The sequence below is a fragment of the Triticum aestivum genome, chromosome 3B (genome assembly GCF_018294505.1).
Source record: "Triticum aestivum cultivar Chinese Spring chromosome 3B, IWGSC CS RefSeq v2.1, whole genome shotgun sequence".
Classification (NCBI taxonomy): domain Eukaryota; kingdom Viridiplantae; phylum Streptophyta; class Magnoliopsida; order Poales; family Poaceae; genus Triticum; species Triticum aestivum.
In genome coordinates this window covers 453756840-453780900 of record NC_057801.1, presented here as the reverse complement: position 1 = coordinate 453780900, position 24061 = coordinate 453756840, and the positions used below count along the sequence as shown (strand labels likewise).

General features: G+C 45.0%; 1 protein-coding gene and 1 pseudogene across 2 annotated transcripts; one reads left to right on the top strand and one right to left on the bottom strand.

Moving 5' to 3' along the window:
• Positions 1-1144: 1144 nt before the first annotated feature.
• Positions 1145-4808, top strand: LOC123070321 (pentatricopeptide repeat-containing protein At5g46100). Of its 2 annotated transcripts, none has more exons than XM_044493464.1 (2): positions 1145-2994; positions 3829-4808. In XM_044493464.1, exon 1 carries the CDS (start codon positions 1248-1250, stop codon positions 2688-2690), a length of 1443 nt encoding a protein of 480 aa, XP_044349399.1. In that variant the 5' UTR covers positions 1145-1247; the 3' UTR covers positions 2691-2994; positions 3829-4808. The 2 variants fall into 2 exon arrangements, with proteins under 2 accessions (XP_044349399.1, XP_044349401.1); XM_044493466.1 differs by having other exon boundaries at positions 3132-4808.
• Positions 3862-4876, bottom strand: LOC123070322 (protein DMP6-like; annotated as a pseudogene).
• Between the last annotated feature and the right edge of the window lie 19185 nt (positions 4877-24061).

Genomic DNA, 24061 nt, shown 5'->3' with positions numbered 1-24061 from the left:
GAGTATGTTTGTATAGCTTTTGCACGGCCGTGGTGGAAGTGTTCGGCCCTGAGTACCTCAGAGAGCCAAATGCCGCTGATACAGAGAGGTTGTTGGCGATTAATGCCGAGAGGGGCTTTTCGGGCATGCTTGATACTATAGATTGTATGCACTGGAAGTGGAAGAATTGTCCATTTGCTTGGTAGGGGCAGTACAAGGGGCATGTGAAAGGTGCCACTGTTATACTTGAAGCTGTGGCTTCACAAGATCTCTGGATATGGCATTCTTTCTTCGGCATGGCTGGTTCTCAGAATGATATTAGTGTTCTTTAGCGGTCTCCGGTGTTTGCAAGGCTTGCAAAAGGCCAATCCCCGGAGGTCAACTTTAAGGTCAATGGCCACCATTACAAAGGGATATTACCTAGCTGATGGTATCTATCTTCAGTGGTCCACTCTTGTGAAGACCATATCCAATCCGCAAGGAAAGAAGAGACAAAGGTTTGTCTAAATGCAGGAGAGTGCTAGGAAGGATGTGGAGCGTGCTTTCGGTGTGCTTCAGTCTCGGTGGGGTATCGTTCGTAACCCTGCGTTGACATGGAGCGCGAAGAAGCTTTGGGGGGTGATGACTGATCGTGCGATCATGCACAACATGATTGTGGAGGATGAGCGCGATGATAGCATCTACGACCAAGGGTTTGATTTCCAGGGTGAAAATGTTGAGCCTGAGCATGTGCAACCTTTGAACAGTTTGTCGAGCTTCATCGGGAATTGCGTCATTGGCATACTCATGTCCAGCTCCAGGATGACTTGGTTGAGCACATGTAGACTCACATTGGCAACAATAGATCTATCATTTTAATTTATTTTCATGCAAAACAAATTTCAATTGGATTGTAAGACTATTTGATATTGTTTTTCCTTTTAATTGGGTTGTAAAAGACTACGTATAACAATTTGCTATATTTGATTTGAACCATATTATATGCATACTGTGCTCATTGAACGGACAAGATGCAATCGAAATGCGACCGCGAGTTGGTCACACGGCCGCCGCATCTAGAAAACCGGACGAACATGGTGACCCAAACGGACCAAAAACAAACGTCCGTTTGGGCCGTGCCTTGGAGTTGGCCTGAGCGCGTTGAAAGGTTCGTAGGCGGAAATAGCTGAAGCAAAAACCGGCCCCGCCGCCTCCCTGTGTAGAGACCTGTGCCGCCGACGCCAAAGCGGCAAGCCGGCAAACCTGCTTCTCATCCCTCCAACCCCCCAATGCCGCCGGCGAACCTCACCCCGACTAAATGGCCCAAGAACCTCACCGCCGAACACCTCCACCGCCTTGTCCGCGCCGAGCGTGATCCCCGCCGCGCGCTCGCCCTCTTCGACGCGGCCACCGCCGCGCCCGTCTCCACTTCCGCGCCCACACAAATCCTCCCCTCCCCGGACACCGTCTCCCTCCTCACCTCCCGCCTCGCCTCCGCCGGCCTCCTCCCCCTCGCCACCTCCCTCCTCTCCCGCTCGCGCGCGCTCTTCCCCTCCAACGCCGACCTCGAGCCCCCCTTCCTCACCCTTCTCCGCGCCTTCTCCCGCACCCACCGCCCCCTCGACGCCCTCCAACTCTTCCGCTCTGCCCCCTCCGCCCTCTCTCTCCCCCACTCCGCCCGCTCCTACACCGCCGTCCTTGCGGGCCTCGTCGCGCACTCCCATCTCCCCCTCGCCCACTCCCTCCTCGCCGACATGCGCGCCGCCGGCTTCGGCCCCACCACCGCCACCTACAACGTCCTCCTCAAGGCCCACTGCTCTGATGCCGACGCTCCTATCGACCACGCGGTCCGCCTTTTCCGCAACATCCCCAAACCTGACGCCTGCTCCTACAACACCGTCATCGACGGGCTCTGCCGCCGCAGCCGCAGGGCCGAGGCCCAGGAGCTGTTCTCCGAGATGGTAGAAAATGGCGTTGCGCCCACAGTGGTTACTTACACGACTATCATCAATTGGCTCGCACGGGAGGGCTGCTTGGACGATGCACTGGAGATGTTTGACGAAATGGGAAGGAGAGGTATTGCACCCAATGTTATTACATATAGTTCTCTGATTGATGGTTTGTGCAAGGGTGGGCGTGCATCATCAGCACTGGACTTGTTGGAGAGGTTGACCAAGGAGGTGAAGCTGCCAAATACAATCATATATAGTTCTGTCATTAATGGCCTCTGTAAGGAGGGCCTGCTGAGGGAGGCAATGGAGGTTTTGGACCGGATGCGTCTCCAGGGGAGGAAGCCTGATGCTGGATTGTTTGGGAAGCTCATTGTTGGGCTGTCTGATGCAGGAAGGGCTGTGGAGGCTGCAAATTACTTGGATGAGATGGTTCTTGCTGGCGTTCAACCGAACCGGGTGACTTGGAGCCTTCATGTCAGGATAAACGTTGCAGTGGTGACAGCATTATGTGTTAAGGGTGAAGTTGGGAGGGCTTTCCAGGTGTACCAGAGCATGAGGACTCGTGGCATTTCTACCGAGCCAAGCATTTTCCATCTCCTGGTTGAGTTCTTCTGCAAAAAGAACCATTTGGAGAAAGCAGCTTGTGTTGTGCTTGACATGTTGTCAGAGAGGTGCATCCCTGAGAGGGAAACATGGGATGTTATTGTCAGCGGGTATTGGAGTAAGAAGAAAGTCAGACAAGAAGCTGAGCAAATATGGAACCAATTAGCAGTTATCTGATTGAAAATAAAAATAAATGTTGTGCTACACTGTGCTGGTCGGACCCTTCCCCGGACTCTGCATAAGCGGGACCACATGCACCAGGCTGTCCCCCTGCTACACTGTGCTGGTACATGATCCGCCTAAGACTTATCAAGCAAAAATTGTGAACCGACACACTTGTTCCGTCATGGGGTTGCACAAGTGAGAGAGTTTTGCTACCAAACCCCTTAAACTCCAGTGCTTCCATGTCCAGGATATGCGAAGTACTAATATTTATTGTATGAATAATTTTTGAAGTGACAAGCATGCGGGCAGTGTTCAGGTACGATGTGGGGTTGTCTTCCATATCTCTTGTTTTTGTATGTATAGAGATACATACACGCGCTCTGCTGAAGTTCATTTCTATTCTTGTCATGTGTCTTCTGTTTCCTTATTTCGTCGACCAAAATGTTTGTTCAGGGTTATTGCATGACGACTTAAAAGCTGCGTGGTATGACTTCAAGAATACACTGTCTGATATGATTTTTAAAGTCTCCTTTCCTAGACATGTTAATTTTGGAAAAACTAGCAAATTACAATACAAAACTTAACTACATATATGTATGAAGATTCAAGACAAAAACAAGCTATCGACTCCTGGTATATTGCTTCTTTCCCAATTAATGAAGACTTTTTTCCATGCCTGCCGCGTATTTGATTCCATCCATGTATCGACTTTCCCTCCTATGCTCTGAGTTCGAGTATCAATAAGAATACGAGTTCATATTGTTCCTATGTTATGGTATAAATATACATGATGGATGAGGTTCCGTGGATAGAGAGCCAATTCCAGTAGACTTATGGAACGTTCCTGTTCACGTGCATCCAGTAGGAATTGAACCCTCAAATTTACCAATTATGAGTTGGGCGCTTTAACCATTCAACCAAAAGTCTTAGTTGTATCATATGAAAGATTTAAAAAATTGTGGTATGTGCCAAAGATGTATCCAATATATTATCCTGCCAGTTGCCAGCACTGTTCATTTCTGAATACACAAAACATGTTCATGTCGAAGGCCACCATAGGTACTCTTATAAATATTATTTTAGGAAATAGGTGCTGTATATTTCTCTCTATCCCACTTAAGGGGTTTTCGACTCTGTGTTTGATCAACAGGAATTAGAGCAACCAAATCTTTTGAAGACCCAGCTACTGTGGAGAGACTGGGAAGCCAATGCCATGGTGGGTGGTTGGGAAGCTAACAAACAGCATGCTTCCAATAACTCCAATAGCAACTGGCAATGTTGTGAGAACTTGCTTTGTGTCCTCTGATGGTATTGGATAAAAGCAAGATGCCACATTCTGGTCAAATAGGGCGATTGCAACAAAAATCACTGCTGAGACAGTTGCATGGAAAAAGTCTAGAAATGTTATCTTATATTCAACCGCAGCGTGTGGATCAAGAGTAACTCCACCATCAATGGCCACAATCCCTTGAACGTGGCAAACCCGTGTCGTACCTTTCCGTTCTCATCCCTGAAGCTATCTGTGAAGGTAACAACAAAGAACGAGAGTGCACAGAGCACCACAAGCCCTCCCGTCATCATCCGATCCAAGTCACCACAGTGGCCTTGTTTAGCCATGGTTGGAGCCAGCAGCTGGAAGGCAAGCACGGTGCCTGATGGAAGGAGTTTGGCGAGGTGCCCGGTGCTCTGGTATGCCTGTCTGATTGCTTTCTGCACGGGGCTCATGTTGTCAGTGCCATCAGTTCTGTTGGACAAAAGCGGATGGCTCTGATCCTTCTGCAATTCCATGTCCGGCTGTGTAGCAGTCATTGCTGCTCGTGCCCTCTTTGTTTGCTTCCTTTAACAGGTCTTTGAGGATGTAGTATGAGGAAAGAGAAGATGGGGCCTGTAGTAGGGATTTGAAGGAATGAAGCCGGTGACCGGCTTCTATTTGCCGCCCATTTTGGATTGCTTGCAAGAAAAAGAAGCAAAAACTGAAGGCAAGCTGGGATCCTGGGTTGCAGTTTCTGGCGAGAAAAACATGGGGGTTGGTGGTGCTGCTGTTTCTCTGTTGTGTTCTAGCTGTTGTAAAAGCAAGTTTAGGTAACAGAAGGAACCATAGTTATTCTGGGTCTAATTTTTCGTCCGTTATGCCTTGTGGTGATTACGCAAGTGCATGCTGTTACTAACCAGAGGTGTGCCTAAGAGCAAGCAACTCTAGCAGATTCTAAAAAAAAGCAGCCTCTAAAACGGATTGGAGTGCACTCCGAAATCTTTTGGAGGCTCAAAAGCAGTCGTGCAAATTTAGATATTGTAAAGTACTCCCTCCCTCCCATAGTATAAGAGCGTTTTTTACACTACATTAATAAAAACGCACTTATATTATGGACAGAGGGAGTATTTCTTTACCGAGGGGGTAGCTTCTAAAATTCTGTCATGTCATGGGACCCACTTGTCACTGGGATTCCCTTTTCCTTTTTCTCTGGAAGAAAAAACCCATGCCGGGACTCGAGCACCCTGTATAGTGAGAATCTGCTAGAATGTTCTTTCTACCCCGTAGCATCGATATTGGCGTTATTATGGAGTTCATGTGCTTTTGTGGACCTGCTAGAGTTGCTGAGTGGGCAATAGTTTTCACTTACATTTCCCCTCATGGCAGGCAAGAGGCTCTTCCCAAGCATTAATCCTAAATATATGCTCCCCTTGCATAGCTTCGGTCTTATATGGCTTTGCTCTTTGCCGACATGATCTTTTTGTGTGTGTTGGTGTTGGCTGTGTGCATCTTAATTATGTAGAGGACATGCGTGTTCACTGTGTTTGTATCTTCTTGATACTTTATTATGAGTTAATAAAATACGCTCTTTATAAAAAAAATGTGGCGATGTAACTACATCAATCACGGTCGATCTATCAAATCAAAACACTCTCGTCCAGCTTATTTATGCATGTGTGTTGGCAAACAATAGCAGAATTATGATTTTTACATTTTTAGAGTATTATGATATTTGTGTATGTCTTCTCTTAGTTGTAGGTTTTCTAATTCATTCTAGTAATCACATAATTTTTTAGCAGCATGCAAAATTAGTTGCTAAAAGTGACATGAAAAGATAATGCATCGATAACACATTTTACATCTGCATTGTCCTAATTTTGATGCGTCCTACCTCCTGTCCCCTGTGGCCGCTGCGGATCTGCCTAGTCTCCTGTAACCATAGTCCCATGAAGGCGCGGTGGCTCCTGGCCCTTGTCAGCGGGAGGACTTCGTTTTTATGTGTTTTTATAATTTGTTTAGGGTTTGTGTCCTACTCAGGAAGACGAGGCGGTGGTGGCTCTATGAAGATGGAATAAAGTTCTTCCCGTCTAGTCTCTGCCCCGACGGTACATCTAGCATAATTGAAGGGCATGTGAAGGTGTATCTCCAGTGGATCTCGTGAGATTCAGTCAATGTTTGTCTTTAATGGTTCTGTTTGGACCAGGTCTTTGTTCGTCTGGCTGTAGGTGGGATCTTTTCGATGTACGCTTCTCTACATCGACTTTCGATGTACGCTTCTCTACATCGGCGATGGTTGATCTTCTGTTGCGGTAGTCCTGTGGGGCTTTAGCACGTCGATTTCTCGACTGTCCAGTATAACAAGGTTTGTCCGGCTTCAGTGGAAGAAGCGATGATGACAATGTGTATTCGGTTCGTTTTGGTGCTTGGTCTATGGATATGAATGTAATTTCCATTACTTTTTGTGTACTGTCTTGACAATTATTGAATAAATAGAAAGTTTTCTTGAGAGAAAAAAAAGAGAGAAGCGAGTAAGATGTTCGTGCAAGCCCAAATGGGGGCTAGACCAGAAACCGGCCTCGCCGATCTTCCTTTTTTTCTCTTTTGTGATGAAAACCCCCGGACAATCTTCAGAGGCACAATTCAGACAAAACATACATTGTCTCATGCATGCGATCAAGCATAAAGATCACATAGGAACAAACCGCTTTAGGCTCCGACAAGCAATTGAATTGCTCTTCTCAGGACAAACCTGTTCCTCCCTGCAGCACGCAGCTGCTTTGCTGACGACACGAGCAAGCATGCACGCTTTGCATAGCATGTGGTGCTAGTGCTACTGCCTACCGCTACTCACCTCACCTGGAGTCCTGGAGTCTTGGGGGGAGCACTGCAAAGTTGATGATATATCAAACACGACTCATGTGATTTCTTCTTTTTCCATCCTTCTCGCATCATGGCAATAGAATGATTCATTCACGAAACTTTTGCTTGGCCAATCATCTGGAGCATATATTGGCATGCAAAGCGTTTGTGCACGATAACTAATTAAGGGCAACTCCAATCACGGATCATCAAACAAAAGACCAGCATCAAATGTTTACGGACATCCAAATTTGTCCTTGGACAATGGGCTTGGCGCCAGCCATCCAACCGTACGCGGGCCATTTGAAATGGATAGAACAAAAATACAGACGAAATTCATGCTAAGAAAATTTATTAAATTTCAATATATTTACAATCAAACGAATGAAATTCAAACAAGTTCAAACTATTTTTTTAACCTAACCTAACCTAAACAAGGCGAGGTACGACGACCTCATATCCAAGGTCTCCTTGGTTGGAGGGACCTCCATCGTTGTCCGCACCGTCGCCTGAGCCACTGTGCATGTCGCCATTTGAGATGTCGTGTGACGTTGTCCTCCCGGACTAGGGGTCTTTCACCACATCGTCTCCCGGCCTGATGGGCTGGGCCAAGGACCCCATGTTGGTTCACCAGTGGGCCACATCGAAGTTGCCCATGGTACAGAAGGAAGGTTCCCGAAGACTTGTCGTACACTCCAAGATGCTGGGAATCATATACAACTCGTCTTCCCTTCACATAGCCGACTAGGATGTAACCCTAGACCCCCCCTGGTACCTATATAAACCAAGGAGTAGGGCACTAGAGGACACACAAAAATCTCAAGGTAGATCATATGTACTCCATATGAAAGCAATATACACAAGCATCTAGAGAGCCCGAACTTGGGTAAAAACTCAGGTCCTTGTTACTATCATCTCTAGACCCTTAGTTCGGAACCCCCTACCCGAGATTTGCCAGATTAGCTCCATCATTGGTGGCCCAAAAAGGTCTCACTAAGAAGTCGCAATGATTCGATGGGGATCACAATCGGTGAGCAGACCGACACGATCATGACCTTCGTGCCCGGGCATATCTTCGTTCTCGGTAGCATCTTCCTCTTCCCCGACACGACCGGCTACCTTGGCCAGGTCAAAACTTTCACTACAGGACGGATTGTAAGATTTGGCAACCTGGAGTATATCTCGAACTCATGCGGAGAGCAGGTTTTCACGAGCTCTGTATCAAACCAGATCCAAGAGCAGCCCGAGATGCTCGCCTTGATCTTGATGTCGAATCTGACTCAGGACGACTGCAAGAACCTCTCATTGGGACCGACCTCAGGTCAGAACCTGATGATGCCGCCCGAGAACTTGGCAATAGACCAAGCCACAAAACGAGAACCAAGATCCGGGTTGGGCATGATCTTAAAAATACCCCCTATTGTCGTGACGTCAACAGGCCAAGAAAGATCGCGAGAAATCATTCCTCAACGAGATCTTAGATCAGATTCAGAAGCTGGCTATATCGGACGATCAGACCTCGGTGTACGATCAGATCTAGGATTCATCGGGAAAAGTCGGATTTTTTGACCCACCCACCACACATCTAGTTGCCAATGTTGAGGACCTAATCGATGTCCTCACAAGCGCCTCCTAGGAGGTCGATGACCTGAATGAGGAGGTCGGTGAGTCCTCGGATAGCCTGCCAATAGCCGCCGCACCCACAGGTAAGTGGACGACAACCTCCACCTACGACATCTGCACGGTAGGCACCCCCAATGGCAACAACGATGGAGGCGGCAACAACAACAATGGCGGGGGCGGCAATGGCCCTAACGGTGGAGGTTATAATGGTAATAACGAAGGGAATAATAACAACAATGACAACAACGCCAATCCCGATGGCAATGCGGACGAGCCCCATAGCACTCTCGGTTTGGAAGGCCAAGACATGTTGAACGAATCACTTGGCAGCCCCAACCATGACGCATTGAGGTTGAGTCTGCTTGGCACAACCAACAAGATAACTGAGGAAAACCGTTGATTCACGGGGAGCGAGACAACATGGGAGATTGGTGGAACGAGCTCTTCTCGGATAAAGAAGTGCTCAAGGCCAAGATGAGGCAGGTGATGAACAATAGAGCGCCACCAAGCTATTACAAAAACCTACTGAAAGTGCAACTAAACCCCGGGTGGTTTTAGTAATTCATAAAAACATATAGCTCATTGAACTAATATCCATTCAAGATTAATATTTCAGGAAGTTCAATGAATGACATGGCATGGACTAGAAATGTGGACCCCTGAAAATGCTAAGGATACATATTGGCAAAAGCTCAAGACTCCTCATTTCTATTTTAGTGATCCAAGATCACATTGAGTCCATAGGAAAGCCAATACTATTAAAAGGGGATGAGGTGTTTGTTAATGGCTTGCTTGCTCAAATGCTTAGTGATACTGCTCCAAATAACCTCAACCACTTTCTCCATCCAAATATGTCAAAATCCCAAACTCCAACTCGGCCCCATCGATTCTTTCTATCCGGCGCCACCGAGTTCCGATGACATAGCCACTGCCAGAAACCCTAATACTTCGGTCTCACGGATATGGGTCTCAGTCTCACCGAGATGGCCTTGCCAACACTCTGTGACTTGTTGCATTTATTTCGGTCTCACCAAGTTATGCAAGCGGTCTCACTAAGTTGGCTTGACATTCTCTCTATTGCCTTATTGCTTCACTTTGGTCTCACCGAGTTGATGCAATCGGTGCCACCGAGTTAATGTTTGCCCTAAGCCCTAGCACATCGATCCCACTGAGTTGAGTCAGTCCCACCGAGATTCCTAACGTTCACATTGTGAACTAATCGGTCTCACCAAGTTCATCTATTCGTCCTGACCGAGTTGGTTCAAATGTGTGTAACAGTTGGATTTTGTGTGGAGGCTATATATACCCCTCCATCCCCTTCTCCATATGTGAGAGATCCATCAGAATGTGCCTACACTTCCAGCATACATTTTCTAAGAGAGAACCACCTACTCATGTGTTGAGATCAAGATATACCAATCCTACCATAAGAATCTCAATTTCTAGCCTTCCCCAAGTTTCTTTCCACTCAAATCATCTTTCCACCATATTCAAATCAGTGAGAGAGAGTTGAGTATTGGGGAGACTATCATTTGAGGCACAAGAGCAAGGAGTTCATCATCAACACAACATCTATTACCTTTTGGAGAGTGATGTCTCCTAGATTGGTTAGGTGTTGGCTGGGAGCCTCCGTCAAGTTGTGGAGTTGAACCAAAAAGTTTGTAAGGGCAAGGAGATCACGTACTTCATGAAGATCTACCCAAGTGAGGCAAGTCCTTTGTGGGCGACGACCATGGATGGATAGACAAGGTTGCTTCTTCGTGGACCCTTCGTGGGTGGAGCCCTCTGTGGACTCGCGCAACCGTTACCCTTCGTGGGTTGAAGTCTCCATCGATGTGAACATATGATAGCACCACCAATCAGAACCATGCCAAAAATCTCCGTGTCTTCATTGAGTTTGCACTCTCCAAACCTTTCCCTTTACCTTCATGTGCAATGTTCTACTTTCCGCAACTACACTCTTAGAATTGCATGTGTAGGTTGATTGCTTGACTTGTGCTAATTGCTAAAATCTGCCCACAACTAAAATTGGGAAAAGGTTAGGTTTTTATTTGGTCAAGTAGTGTAGTCACCCCCTCTATACCTACTTTCGATCCTACAAGTGGTATCAAAGCTTTGGTCTCCATTTGCCTCGATTTCCATAGCCTTGGTGATCATAGCCTTGGTTTCACAACCTAGGAGAGTATGGCGAGTGTAACAACCCCAAAATTCGGTTATCAATTTTTGTGCTGTTATTCCTTCCTGGCACTCATTTCCAAAATATTTCTCCTAAGTTTTGCTGATGACTCTGAGATTTCTTGTCATTTCCAACCTTTCAAAACTTGCTCATGTATTTTTCAGTGGGCAAGACCTCAGTTGCATCATCTTAAACCCTCTCAAACCCTAATTCCAATTTTTTGGGATTTGATTATGCCCTTTGTGATTCCAAAGGGGCTATCATTTTCCTTGATCTGTTGATCATCCCATCTGTTCCTAGAGACCCTTCTATCCTTCTAAACCTTGGATATGCAAAAATATTGCCAAGTCCCATGCAATATTTTTGAATTGTGATTTATTCCTTTTCTTGCCATTCTGAGGAATAAAATCCAAAGGCATAGCTAGCCATCTCCTAAATTCATGTGAATTGGTGGAGTTTATAATTATGCCTAACCCAAACTCTGGCAATTATATTGGTCATAACTAAATAAGGAAAATTGCTTTTTCCTATTTAATACCAATATTGCATTTCTGCCATTTTCTAAAGGAACTACTATTTTTATAGCTGGGAAAATTCTCACATAAATTGTGGAGCTTGTCCTTGCTATATAATCACTAGTTCCATCTTTATCTCATGTTCCACAAGTCAAAAATTGGGCACATGATCCAATGCAAGTTTCTGCCTTCTTTGAAATTTTGCAAAGGAAGTGCCTTATTCCTAACTACATTTGAGCTGAAATTTGGCAGGGTGATTAATATTGATAAATAACCCACGGATACCAATGATGAGCTCAATGCATCCATCCTAGCTCCTTGTGCAAATTTTCAAAGTTTCTGACCAGATTGTCACTTTGTGAAGGAAGTACCTTCATAGAGTTTCCAAATGGGATGAAACTTTTCCATCCTCTCAAGTATCCCAAATAATTAGTGTTCACCCAAATTCAGCACATTTCATTGTGTTATGTGAGCACAGGAGCAATTCTTGTTCTTTGTCCAAATTTTCAGTTTGTGAAGAAAGTATATTTTATCTTGCTCCATTATGGCTGAAAATAATTCAAAGCCTTCTCCTATCCATATAACCCACCTACCCAAGAGTTTGGCTAATTGTATTTAGCGAATATTTTCCTAGAATTTTCCCAAGTTTCTGGTCCAAAGTGATGCTTGTGAAGCAAGTACCAATTTGGTAAGTCCATTTGGTGTGATATTTTTACATCATCTACTTATGACCAAATCATGATGATTTGACAAGTTATAGCTCAATCCAATACCCCTAGTGAGTGCTTCATCATCATTTGGTTACTGGACATATTTTAGTAGTTGTTAAGCAACTATGCTAAATATTTGTCCTAATGACCTCAAAACCCCCAGGACCATAGTACTTTCTACCCTAAGCCTACCAGACATCAAATTTACCTTTCATCCTCTCTGGTTTTATCTCCAGCATGTTGCCAAGTTTGCAACAGAAACCTTGTGGAGCTTGGTTTACTCAGTGCCTTTTGTCTCTGTCTGTCTCTTTACCGTGATAATACTCCACTCTGGAAGTACTACGCGTTAGACATGATTTAACCTCAGTAAAATCCCCAGAGCGCGCCATGCTAGTGGTGACCATGAGCGAAGCCTGCCAAAACGGTGGTCTAGCCACTGTTCTCATCGGCAGTGCTGCTCCGACCGTCCCCGACCTCACCATTAATGTCCTACAGCTCCCCCTCGTCGTCGCCGTTCTCCTGGACCCCGCTCCCCCTCCGTTTTCTTCTCTGACGAGCCATGCCAAGGATCGAATAGTGAGCGCCCGTGATCTTGTCTTCTTCCTCTCTTCTGTTTTCTTCTCCCTCTCGTCCGCGAGTGCCCCTCATCTCCATGAGCCTCTGCTGCTCGGCTGCATCCCCCTCGTCACCTTCCCGCCCCTTCCCGTGAGCCTTGGCCGCGACTGCCGACGTTGCACCATCGCCGACGCGCGGACACGTCGCCCGCCGTGTGCCACCTTGCCCCCTCCCCCTCGAGCTCTCCCCGTGGCTATAAGTAGCCTTTCTCAGCCCCTCTCGCAGTCCACAACCCTCCCATCTCTCCCCGCAGCTCTCCCCCTCGCCCGGAGCCTCTCCATCTCTTCCCCATCGCCATGGCCGCCGCCTCGGTCTTCTCTAGTTCTAGCGACCAGGGCCTACCCTCGTCGTTCCTCCTCCACCAGCGTCTCCCCCAAGGTCTGGCGACCCTCCCCGTAGCCTCAGCCCCCTCATTCCCTCGCCAGAGCCCCTAGTTCGCCATCGACAGAAGCCCTTTGCCGCTGTCCGCCATTCTCAAGGACGCCGTCGCTCCCCTCGTTGCTGGAGTCCATAGAGTGGGGAAACGGATGCGCCACTCCGCGGTGAGCACGTCGGTGGCCGGAGCCTCACCGGAGGTGGCTCATGTCGCCGGGGCTTGTCGCCGGAGTGCGGCCGTTCTCTGCCCGTGGGCGCGCGTCGGGGAGAAGAAAGGAAGCGGCCAGCTAGCGTGTTGACCTGGCCAGGCTGGCCAGGCGAGCACCGTGGCCCCACCTATCAGTGGCACTGGAGCCCGGCCCCGCCTCTGCCCCTTTGGCCCGGTCCACGCCATGTCACTTAAGTGGAGGCGCCGTCTGCGAAGCCGTTTTCCTGATTCGAAGGCGTATTTCAGAAAAGACGCGTCTGTTTAAAACTGCCAAGGACCTATTTGTAGAAGTATTTTTACAGATTAGTCCCTGTGTTTTAAACGCCCGTATTTTTTACCCGTAACTCCGATTGAGGTAAATCCAACGCCCACGTCTTCGTCTCGTCGAGCCCGTTACGTTCCCATCATTTTCACTATGGTTTGACATATTGAAATGACCATTTTTCCTTGTCCGTAAACAGCCCCCTCCGAGAGAGAACTGTTTCTGGCAAAAAAATTCCGCGGTCGTTTCTCACTTCTTCCCGGAGTATTTGTCGACCCCCAGGCAAGCCAACCTCTTATCATGAGCCCCGAACTTGCACGTTGACTTTGCTTGCACCTTGTGTGTGTGTAGTTGTAGTTATTTCTTCTCGTTTTCATCTGCAGTTATTATGTTATGCTTACCATGCATGCTTGTGTTTTCATGCTACTTCTTGCCATGATAATTAGAATGTTGTTACTGATGATGCCATGCCACTACTCTAATTTATTTTCATGTCATCGTTATAAAATGCTATGATGATGGTAATGCACCATGGATATGTTAGTACTTGGTATTGTCATGTTCTTTATGCTGTAAGTGTTCACTTGAGAAGCTCGATGTTTTGTTAAAGCATTTGTATGATGTATGCTCATTGTTGCATTCATGTTCATGATGATGGAGAAGGAATTAAAATGACTTAATAATAACAAACCTCCTCCATCATCGATGGGATTGAGTCATAGTGCCGCCAAATCAAACTTTTTCTAGTCAACCACATTTGCCGGTATGGGACGGCCTTAATGCGGTCTATTGTTGTGCCTCTGGTCGGTGCCTCCAACTAGGGAAGGTTATGGGTGTGTGCTACCCTGATCAGGTAGGCGGACATAAGCCTTGTGAGCCTGTTGTTAAGTTGAGTTTTGGTATGAGGTCCCAGTGTGGATCGTGGCCACGACGGTGGTTGTTGTGTCTTGAGGTAGACGCGGGGCCACCCATGACTTAGCCCAGAGGGGAGTGAGTCGGAGTGGCCGGGAGAGTGTCATGACAGTAGATCGGTTTCGTCGGAATGCCGTTGGTCCACCCGAATGGGATGACGAGGCCATGGGTTCCGTGGTGTGGGTACAGTGCGCTACCTTTGCAGAGTGTATTTAAACTATCGATAGCCGCGTCCTCGGTCATGGGCAGAAGTTCGTAGTAGGCTACACTATCGGGTCTTGGTCGAAATGGAGGATAAACCGGAAATAATTAAGCTAATTAATGTGGTTGTGATCGCCGTAAGGATCACGGTCCATTTATTGGTCGGGTTGTGATCGCCGTAAGGATCACGGGCCATTTATTGGTCGGGTTGTGATCGCCGTAAGGATCACGAGCCATTTATTGGTCGGGTTGTGATCGCCGTAAGGATCACGAGTTTGTCTCGGTTTGTGATCAGGAAATGAGGTGATCACCGTTGGTAAGAGAGTCCGAGGGGCTCAGTGCACAAGTTTGGTTGCATTGCATGAGTAATATGTTTGCATTTAAAGAACCATGGTAGAACATGAGATGGTTGCATACAGTTAACATGCTATGTTTGCATTTGATATGATTGGTAGTTTATTTTCAGCATAGTTTCATGATGCCATGCCATGCTTTGATTAATATAATTGAGATGATATGCTACGTTTTGCTGTTGCCATGTTAGAAATAAATTTTCTATGCCATGTTGTTGCCATGCTAGTGGATGCCATGATGTTAGTTTGATTTATGTTTTCGGTTGATATTATGCCATGCTTAGTTTCTGGTATGAGCTAGATTATTGCATACGCTTGGTTCCTTCTTTGTCTTCTGCTTGTTTGGATGCTATGTATTTGGTTGTCTTGCAAGTACATTCAATGTACTGACCTGGCGTGTCATGCTAGTTTTGTAGGTCGTTCACTTGTTCCGTCGTGCTAGGCCATAATCTTGCTAGTCATGTGAGTTGTGGAGCCCAACCAGAGTGATATGCTGCCAAGACTTCTGCCGCCATTTTAATAGACTTCCGCTGCCATGTAAATAGCCTTAGGGCTATGCCAGAAGATTATATTCATCACTGATGTAATTATATACACATGTATTTGATGAATATTCTTGTACCTAGAATGCTGTATCATGGACTTGTCATGTGTCAGGTGTTATCCTGGGCTGACGTGCTAAGGACCCGTGCTCCATGCGGATCGGAGTGCCACATCTAGTGAGGGAAATTACCACCGTAGAGGTCCTTACTTTGATAGTACTAATTTTGCTAGTTGGAAGCATAAGATGAAAATGCATATTCTTGGTCATAACCCCGCCATTCGGGCTGTTGTGCGTATTGGCTTGCAAGGTGATTTCTTTGAGGATGGAAAAGAACCGGATCATGAAGTGATAGCAGAAGAAATGAAGATGTTGCAATACAATGCTCAAGCTTGCGATATTCTCTTCAATGGATTATGCCCCGAAGAATTCAACAAAATTAGCCGCCTTGAGAATGCAAAGAAAATTTGGGACACTTTGGTTGATATGCACGAAGGTACCGAGTCCGCCATGGAATCCAAATTGGATGTGCTTCAAAGTCAAGTTGACAAGTTCAAGATGAAGGATGGTGAAGGAGTCGCTAAGATTTGCTCTAGGCTTGCTCTCATCACCAATGAGATTGCTGGCTTGGGAAGCGATGAGATGACCGACAAATTCATCATCAAGAAGATCCTAAGAGCCTTGGATGGAAAATATGATACCATGTGCACTTTGATCCAAATGATGCCCAACTATAAAGATCTCAAGCCCACATAAGTCATTGGTAGAATTGTTGCTCATGAGATGTCACTCAAGGATAAGGAAGAGCTCCACAACAATTCAAGTGGTGCTTACAAAGCTTCAAGTGATACTCCTGCATCATCAAGTGAGAAGCAAGTCTCCAATGAAGAATTGAGATTAATGGTGAAGAACTTCAACAAGTTCTACACGAATAGAAGCTCCAAGTCAAGATCCTACAATGACAAAAGATCTTCTAGTCATGACCGTAATTGCTACAATTGTGGGAGACCCGGACACTACTACAATGAGTGTGCGGCTCCCTACAAGAAAAGAGAAGATTCACCAAAAAATGAGGAGTAGAAGAGATGAACCACCTCCAAGAAAGAGAAGGAGTAGATATGACCGTTATGAACGAAGACCCTCTCATAGAAGCAAGGATTCGAAAAGGAAGGAAAAGTCATCAAAGAGCTACACAAGACGAAGACATCAAGCTCACATTGGTGAATGGGTATCCGGTTTCGACTCCGACAACTACTCGAGAGAAGCTATCACTCTGACTCCGAATGTACTCAAGATGAAGGAGTTGCCGGTGTTGCACTTGTGTCATCCAACTCCTACGACATATTTGACTCACCAAATGAAGGAATTGGAAGATGTTTCATGGCTAAAGGCCCTAAGGTATCACACCCCGAGTATGTTGATTTCAATAGTGATGAAGATGATTTGCTAGGTGATGATGATTTACTTGTTGACAACACTACTGATGAAAACTATGATGAACTTGCTAATAATCATGCTAATCAAGATGAAATGAATGACATTGATAATAAGGAGTTTGAGCGTCTAATTAAAGAACTAAACACTCTTAAGTTAGCTCATGAAACAACTCTAGAGGACCATAGAGAGCTCCTAAGGACTCATGAGAAGCTACACTTCGAGAAGCTAAATTTAGAGCAAGAGCATGAGTTCCTAAAGGCTATCAATGATGATCTTCGAAAGAAGAGTTCTTCTTATCTTGCCAAACGTCTCCTCTTGTCTACTTACATGCCACAAGTAAAATCTAGCAACAAGAACAAAAAAGATTCTTCCTCTAGTAGTGACAATAACCATGTTAAATCCAATATTGTTGCGCCTAGTAGTTATCTTGATTCCACTAATGATTCTCTTAGCCAAGTTACACTTGAGCAAGAAAATAGCTTATTGAAAGGAATTATAGAGAAAGGTGTTTATGAGAGCCTTGCCGAAAGTAAGCAATTTGAGGAAATTGTATGCAAGCAAGGAAGGCACCGAAAGAATCAAGGTGTTGGTTTTGAACGAAAGTTCAATGCCAATGGAGTTGAGTGGGAAGAAGATCAATATCCCAAGACGAGATTTGTTCCTCAACAAGAGAAGTATGAGCCCACTTCTTTCAAGGGAACACTAGCTCAAGATGATCTTACACCACAAGACCACAAGCTAAAAGGCAAGGACAAGCTTCAAGAAGAGATTGATTCATTTGAAGAAGCTCCTAAGGCCATGGTCAAATGGGTTCCCAAGACTACGTCAAGTTCTACTTTGTCAAGTATGACTACAACTACAAGGATTCCCATCAAGTTGATGTGGATCCCGAAGAAGAAGAACTAGAGTGTTCTTGAGGGTGACTCCGCCAATATACTTCACTCATACTCATTTTGGCGAGGACATGTGCAATCAATTATCATATCTTGCACTAGTTCATGGAGTCACAAACCCTCTTGTTGGTAAGACAAGGGACAAGGTAACCTAATGCTTTCATGGACATCATCATATGTGTGTTTCACTCTATGTTTATGGATATCCTTGTATGTTCCTTGTGGGACTAACCCATGCATGTATTGAAAGTGCAAAACTCCAATGGATTGCTCCAAAAGATCTACTTCAACATTCAACATCCACATCTTCAACATCTATGTGAAGTCATCATCGACAAAACCGAAGGTTAGTTCATCTCTCTTAGGGGGGATATTACATCTAGGGGGTAGCCTTGCTCTTAAAATTGAGCTAAAGCAACTCTAATGGTGTGAACAAATCAATGCTTTATGTAAAAGTGGTAATCCCACTTGTGCTTAAACGATGAGTATGACCTACGATCAAATGTTCTCGTGTGACTCCTCAGTCAATATACTCATATATAGATGACCTAGTCATCACCAATTGCTTGATAGATGATAGAATTGTTTGTGCATGCTTTGAGACATGTTTCATTTTGCTATCATATTGTGTGAGCATATTGGTTGCATAATTTCTCCACTCGAGGACATCCATTTGTAGTTTTGATTGTTTGTTTTTTATTGGCCAAATGGATGGACAAGAATGCTTAAGAACCTTCTCTAGCTATCTATGACTTTTATCTACTCAAATTCTATTCATACTACATCACAAAATTTGAACAAGTCTTTTTCGGACCCTCCGGGTGAGGAGCACTCGGAGTCACCAATCCGTCAGGGGCTGACTTCCAAAACCTTCCTGTGCATTTTGGTCAGACAAATACACTCATATTCGGTCCCACCGAAACCACTAGATTGATCCAGGTTTTCACCTCGGTGCCACCGATTAGAACGATTCGGTCTCACCAAGTTGCAGCAACTACAAGCAGTTTTGCATCTCGGTGCCATCGAGACGTTCCACTTGGCGCCACCGACAATGTATGGGTATATATACCGTGGCCTGTCGTTTGGAAATTCCTTCAAACACTCGAGCCCGCACCGCCATTGTTGCCGCCCCTTGGTCTCCGAATCATCGTCGTCTCCACTTGTGCGTCGTTGTCGCAGGTCTCTGCTGCCGTCAACGGAAATCCCCTCCGCCGTTGAGGCCATTGCGAGCCATCACCAAGCTAGGGTATGGTTTGAACCCTTTTTGCAAATTCCATTATCTGATTCAATGCACAAAGTTTTTGCCTGTATTCTTGCCACGATTGAAAGCTTCCTATCCACACAAAAGTTCCTTTAGAATAGATTTGATGCAAAGTCTTAGAGTTAGGTTTCCGCCGAGCTCATCTTGGACCGACCAAAATGAAGGTTTCATTCCCACCGATTGGCCCTGGCCATTGCACTAAGTACAACTCGGTCTGACTGAAGCGTACTGATTGGTGAGACCGAAAGCAATTTCTTAGTGAAACCCTAGCATCTCGGAGTCACCGAACTGCAGCTCGGTCTGACCGATACTGCATGTTTAGATTCTGTTAAGTGCTTCGGTGTCACCGAGATTATCATATTGTTAGCTCCGAAATGCTTTCTGCAGAAAACTAAAATTAAGATTTTGTCTCAACTTTTGCAAAAACATGATGTTTTTTATGCTCATCGGCTACCCATATCCATCTATTCACAAGGTCAGTTTGCAGAGATGTCTGAAGCTAGTGATAGTCAGAACAGATTAGAGGAACATGTCAACCTCAATGAGGGCACTAGTCCAAGCAGCAGCTATGATGAGGGCAGTAGAAGCACCCCTAGCAACTTGCCTAAAGCTACTACCAGACAGAGGAAGAAGAGAAATTGGGATAGTGAGGATGAAGACTTTGTAATTGAGGAAGAAGTGACCTCAAAGAAGAAAGTCCTTAAGAAGGAATTTGCTGCAGCTGCTACCACCAAGCCTGGCCTCCAGAAGAAATCTCCTGCCAGGAGAGCTCCTATGTCAAAACTAAGATAGTCAACTGTGCCTCAAGAAACTATGAAGTTCACTCTTGAACAATGTGATGATGAGAGTGGTGATGGAAAGAAGAAGAAGAGGGCCAGAACAACCACTGCTAAGGTTCTTGGCAAACCTTCCATGAGGGAAGAAGATGATGAGGAGGAAGAGCAAGCAGAAGCACCACCTGCCAAGTCTTAGAAGTTAATGGCTGATGCCATTAAGACTGGTGCTGCTCCCTCCAAGCCTGATACGTCTCCAACGTATCTATAATTTTTGATTGTTCCATGCTATTATATTATCTATTTTGGATGTTTTATATGCATTGATATGCTATTTTTATATTATTTTTGGGACTAACTTATTAACCTAGAGCCCAATGCTAGTTTCTGTTTTTTTCCTTGTTTTTGAGTTTTACAGGAAAGGAATATCAAACGGAGTCCAAATGGAATAAAACTTTCGCGATGATTTTTCTTGGACCAGAAGACACCCACGTAACTTGGAGAGAGGGACAGAAGATCCCCGAGGAGGCCACAAGCCTCAGGGGCTCACCCTGGGGGGGGCTGAGGGCTTGTGGGCCCCTCGGAGTCCCCTAACCATAAAACCAGCTCTATAAATTCACAAATATTCCCAAACCACCAGAAGCATCCACCAAAATACTTTTCTGCTGCCGTAACCTTCTGTTCCCGTGGATCCCATCTTGGGGCCTTTTCTGGCACCCTGCCAGAGGGCGATTCGATCTCGGAGGGCTTCTACATCAACCCTATTGCCGTTCTGATGAAGCGTGAGTAGTTTACCACAGACCTATGGGTCCATAGCTAGTAGATAGATGGATTCTTCTCTCTCTTTGATCTTCAATACAATGTTCTCCTTGATGTTCTTGGAGTTCTATCTGATGTAATCTTCTTTTGCGTTTGTCAAGATCCGATGAATTGTGGATTTATGATCAGATTATCTATGAATATTATTTGAATCTCTTATGAATTCTTATATGCATGATTTGATATCTTTATTTCTCTTCGAATTATCGATTTGGTTTGGCCAACTAGATTGGCTCTTCTTGCAATGGGAGTGGTGCTTAGTTTTGGGTTCAATCTTGCGGTGTCCTCACCCAGTGACAAAGTAGGGGTAGCGAGGCACGTATTGTATTGTTGCCATCAAGGATAAAAATATAGGGTTTTCATCATATTGATTGAGTTTATCCCTCTACATCATGTCATCTTACTTAAGGTGTTACTCCGTTCTTATGAACTTAATACTCTAGATGCATGCTGGATAGCGATCGATGTGTGTAGTAATAGTAGTAGATGCAGGCAGGAGTTGGTCTACTTGACACGAACGTGATGCCTATATTCATAATCATTACCTTGGATATCTTCATAACTTTGCACTTTTTTATCAATTGCTCGACAGTATTTTGTTCACCCACCATATGTTTTCTTTCAAGAGAGAAGCCTCTAGTGAAACCTATGCCCCCCGAGTCTATTTTCCATCATATATTTTTAGATCTATAAACCAAAAAACCCCAAAATGCCTTGCTGCAATTTATTTACTTCTATTTTGTTTAATGTTTTAGTAATCTTTTATATCTATCTCTATCAGATCTCATCCTTGCAAGTGACCGTGAAGGGATTGACAACCCCTTTATCGTGTTGGGTGAAAACTTGCGTGTACCTCCTACTAGATTGATACCTTGGTTCTCAAACTGAGGGAAATACTTATCTCTACTTTGCTCCATCACCCATTCCTCTTCAAGGGAAAAACCAACGCAAGCTCAAGAAGTAGCAAAGCCCAAGCCCAAGACTGCCCCCAAGACTTCTGCTCCAAAGAGATCAACCAGGGACATTCCTGTTGCAGAGAAGAACAAGGCCCTAGTGCTAGAAGTTCAAGAATATGAGGATCCCCAAGTACTCAGAAAATTGAAGCCAAATATTCTAGACCACAATGATGATCATCCAGTAGTTGAGAACATGAAACTGAGAAAGGATGCAAGTTTGAGATTATGGAGGAAGACTGATCCATATGCCACAAGGAGGAGGACTGCTGATGATTACCGTTTCCACACCAGAGAACAACATAACTTCTATGAGACTGTGTTGCTTGACAAGAAGCCCATTGTGTGTGACATGAAGTGGGATGGAAATATATTGATGCCAATGAGGATTACTTTCCCCACGTTCATGAGAGCTTCTGGCTGAATGGAGTTGATGGTTTTGTTGGACAAGAGCTCACCAAGTGGAACGATGAGATGGTGATGCAATTTTACTCCACTGCACACTTCTATCCAGATGGGAAGATAGTGTGGATGAGTGAGGGCACCAGGTACCAATCATCAATCTCTGAGTGGGCTAAGCTCATCAATGCTCCAAAAGAAGATGAAGATGATATTGATGTATATGGAAAACCTAGGAAGGATCACAATGCTATGGCCCACATGTACAAGCCCATTCCTGAAGCTGCATTGGATACTCACAAGTTTGGCTCCATATACTATCTGCTAGCTGGACTGACCACCACAAATACCATACTAAGGCATACCCTATTTCCAAAGTCTAGAGATCATAGGATGATACGTGGTCACTCCATCAACCCGCTGCATCTGTTTGATGTTCCCCAAAAGTTCAAGGTCAGGAGTTTGATAGTTGAGATAGTCAAGAGGATAACTGCTGACCAAAAGAGGTAATGTGGATATGCTCCACATATCAGGTGTTGATCAATTCCAAGGTTGGAACTGGAACATATCTACTTGACAAAGAGCATTTACCTCTTAGGCCAGATTTTGAGGACATTGAAGTTGTCATGGATGCTTCACATCCTACTTCAGCTGAGGCCCAGGAGAAGATTGAGAAGGCAAAGGCTGCCAAAGCAGCAAAAGCAACAAGTGCTCCAGATGCATCTATTGTGAATCTCAAGACTAAAAAAAGATCAGCTCACATATCTGCTAGAAGCTACCCTGAGGATTGAGAAGAGTTTGGCCAACTTGACTAAGAATCAGGAGAGCTTAGAAAGGATTGTTGAGGATAAAATGTACAACCTTGATGTCAAGGTCACTGAGATTCAGACTATTATTGAGAATCTAAGAGATGATGGCGAGGACAGAGATGACAAACCTACTACAGATAGATTCCAGACAGTGCCAAGGGCACAAAGGTCTTCTGCTAAGCTAGTTGCAGACTTGAGGTCTGCTCATTCTGCTCCTATCACCATAGCCACAGTTGCTCCTCCAGTGTCAACTCCACCAGCTCCACAGACATCAGCTGAAGCATTTGCGGATGGTCTTCTCTCAATGCCATCTATGCACACCGAAGCTACAAGCCAGAAGACCCCTTCAGGAGCTCCTAGATATCGTGCCTAGAGTGTCGTATAACACTATATATTTTAAAACTTGTTGGTAACTTGTTACCAAAGGGGGATAAAGTGTATAGATCAAAAGCTTCAAAAGAGATAGAGAGAGAGAGTCTTTTGCTTTTGTTGGTTTTTCATTTGCCTTGCTACTTTGGTTGGTTGTTGCTACTTGATGCTACACATGTGTTATGCTCGTGAGATACCTTGTATGATTATTTGTTTGATCATAGTATGCTTAATGTGTGCTTGCATATCTATCTCTATGATTGTTTGTGTATGATCAATCCCTTTTATCTTTGGTGATGAGTGCATGTTATTTAACTCTTATCATTTTGTGCGCTCCACCAAGATGCATGTGACATGGAAGTGACCCATAATCCTAATCGATTGTGCATTTGCATTCAAACACAAATTTTGAATAATGCAAAAATTTAGGGGGAGCTCTTGCTTATCACATACTTCTCAAAGTGATGATATAATTCACTCATCTTATCATTTGTCGAAGCTTTGATCTATATGTTGTCATCAATTACCAAAAAGGGGGAGTTTAAAAGTGCAACTAATCCCCAAGTGGCTTTGGTAATTCATAAAAAACATATAGCTCATTGAACTAATATCCATTCAAGATTAATATTTCACGAAGTTCAATGAATGGCATGGCATGGACTAGAAATGTGGTCCCCTCAAAATGCTAAGGATACATATTGGCAAAAAGCAACAGACTCTTCATTTCTATTTTAGTGATCCAAGATCACATTGAGTCCATAGGAAAGCCAATACTACTAAAAGGGGATGAGGTGTTTCTTAATGGCTTGCTTGCTCAAATGCTTAGTGATATTGCTCCAAATACCATCAACCACTTTCTCCATCCAAATATGTCAAAATCCCATACTCCAACTCGGCCTCACCGATTCTTTCTATCCGGCGCCACCGAGTCCACATGACATAGCCACTGCCAGAAATCCTAACAGTTCGGTCTCACCGATATGGGTCTCGGTCTCACCGAGATGGCCTTGCCAACACTCTGTGACTTGTTGCATCTATTTCGGTCTCACCGAGTTGGCTTGACATTCT

Coding starts and splice junctions, on each gene's coding strand:
- LOC123070321 (XM_044493464.1), top strand. CDS start 1,248: ATGCCGCCGGCGAACCTCACCCCGACTAAATGGCCCAAGAACCTCACC.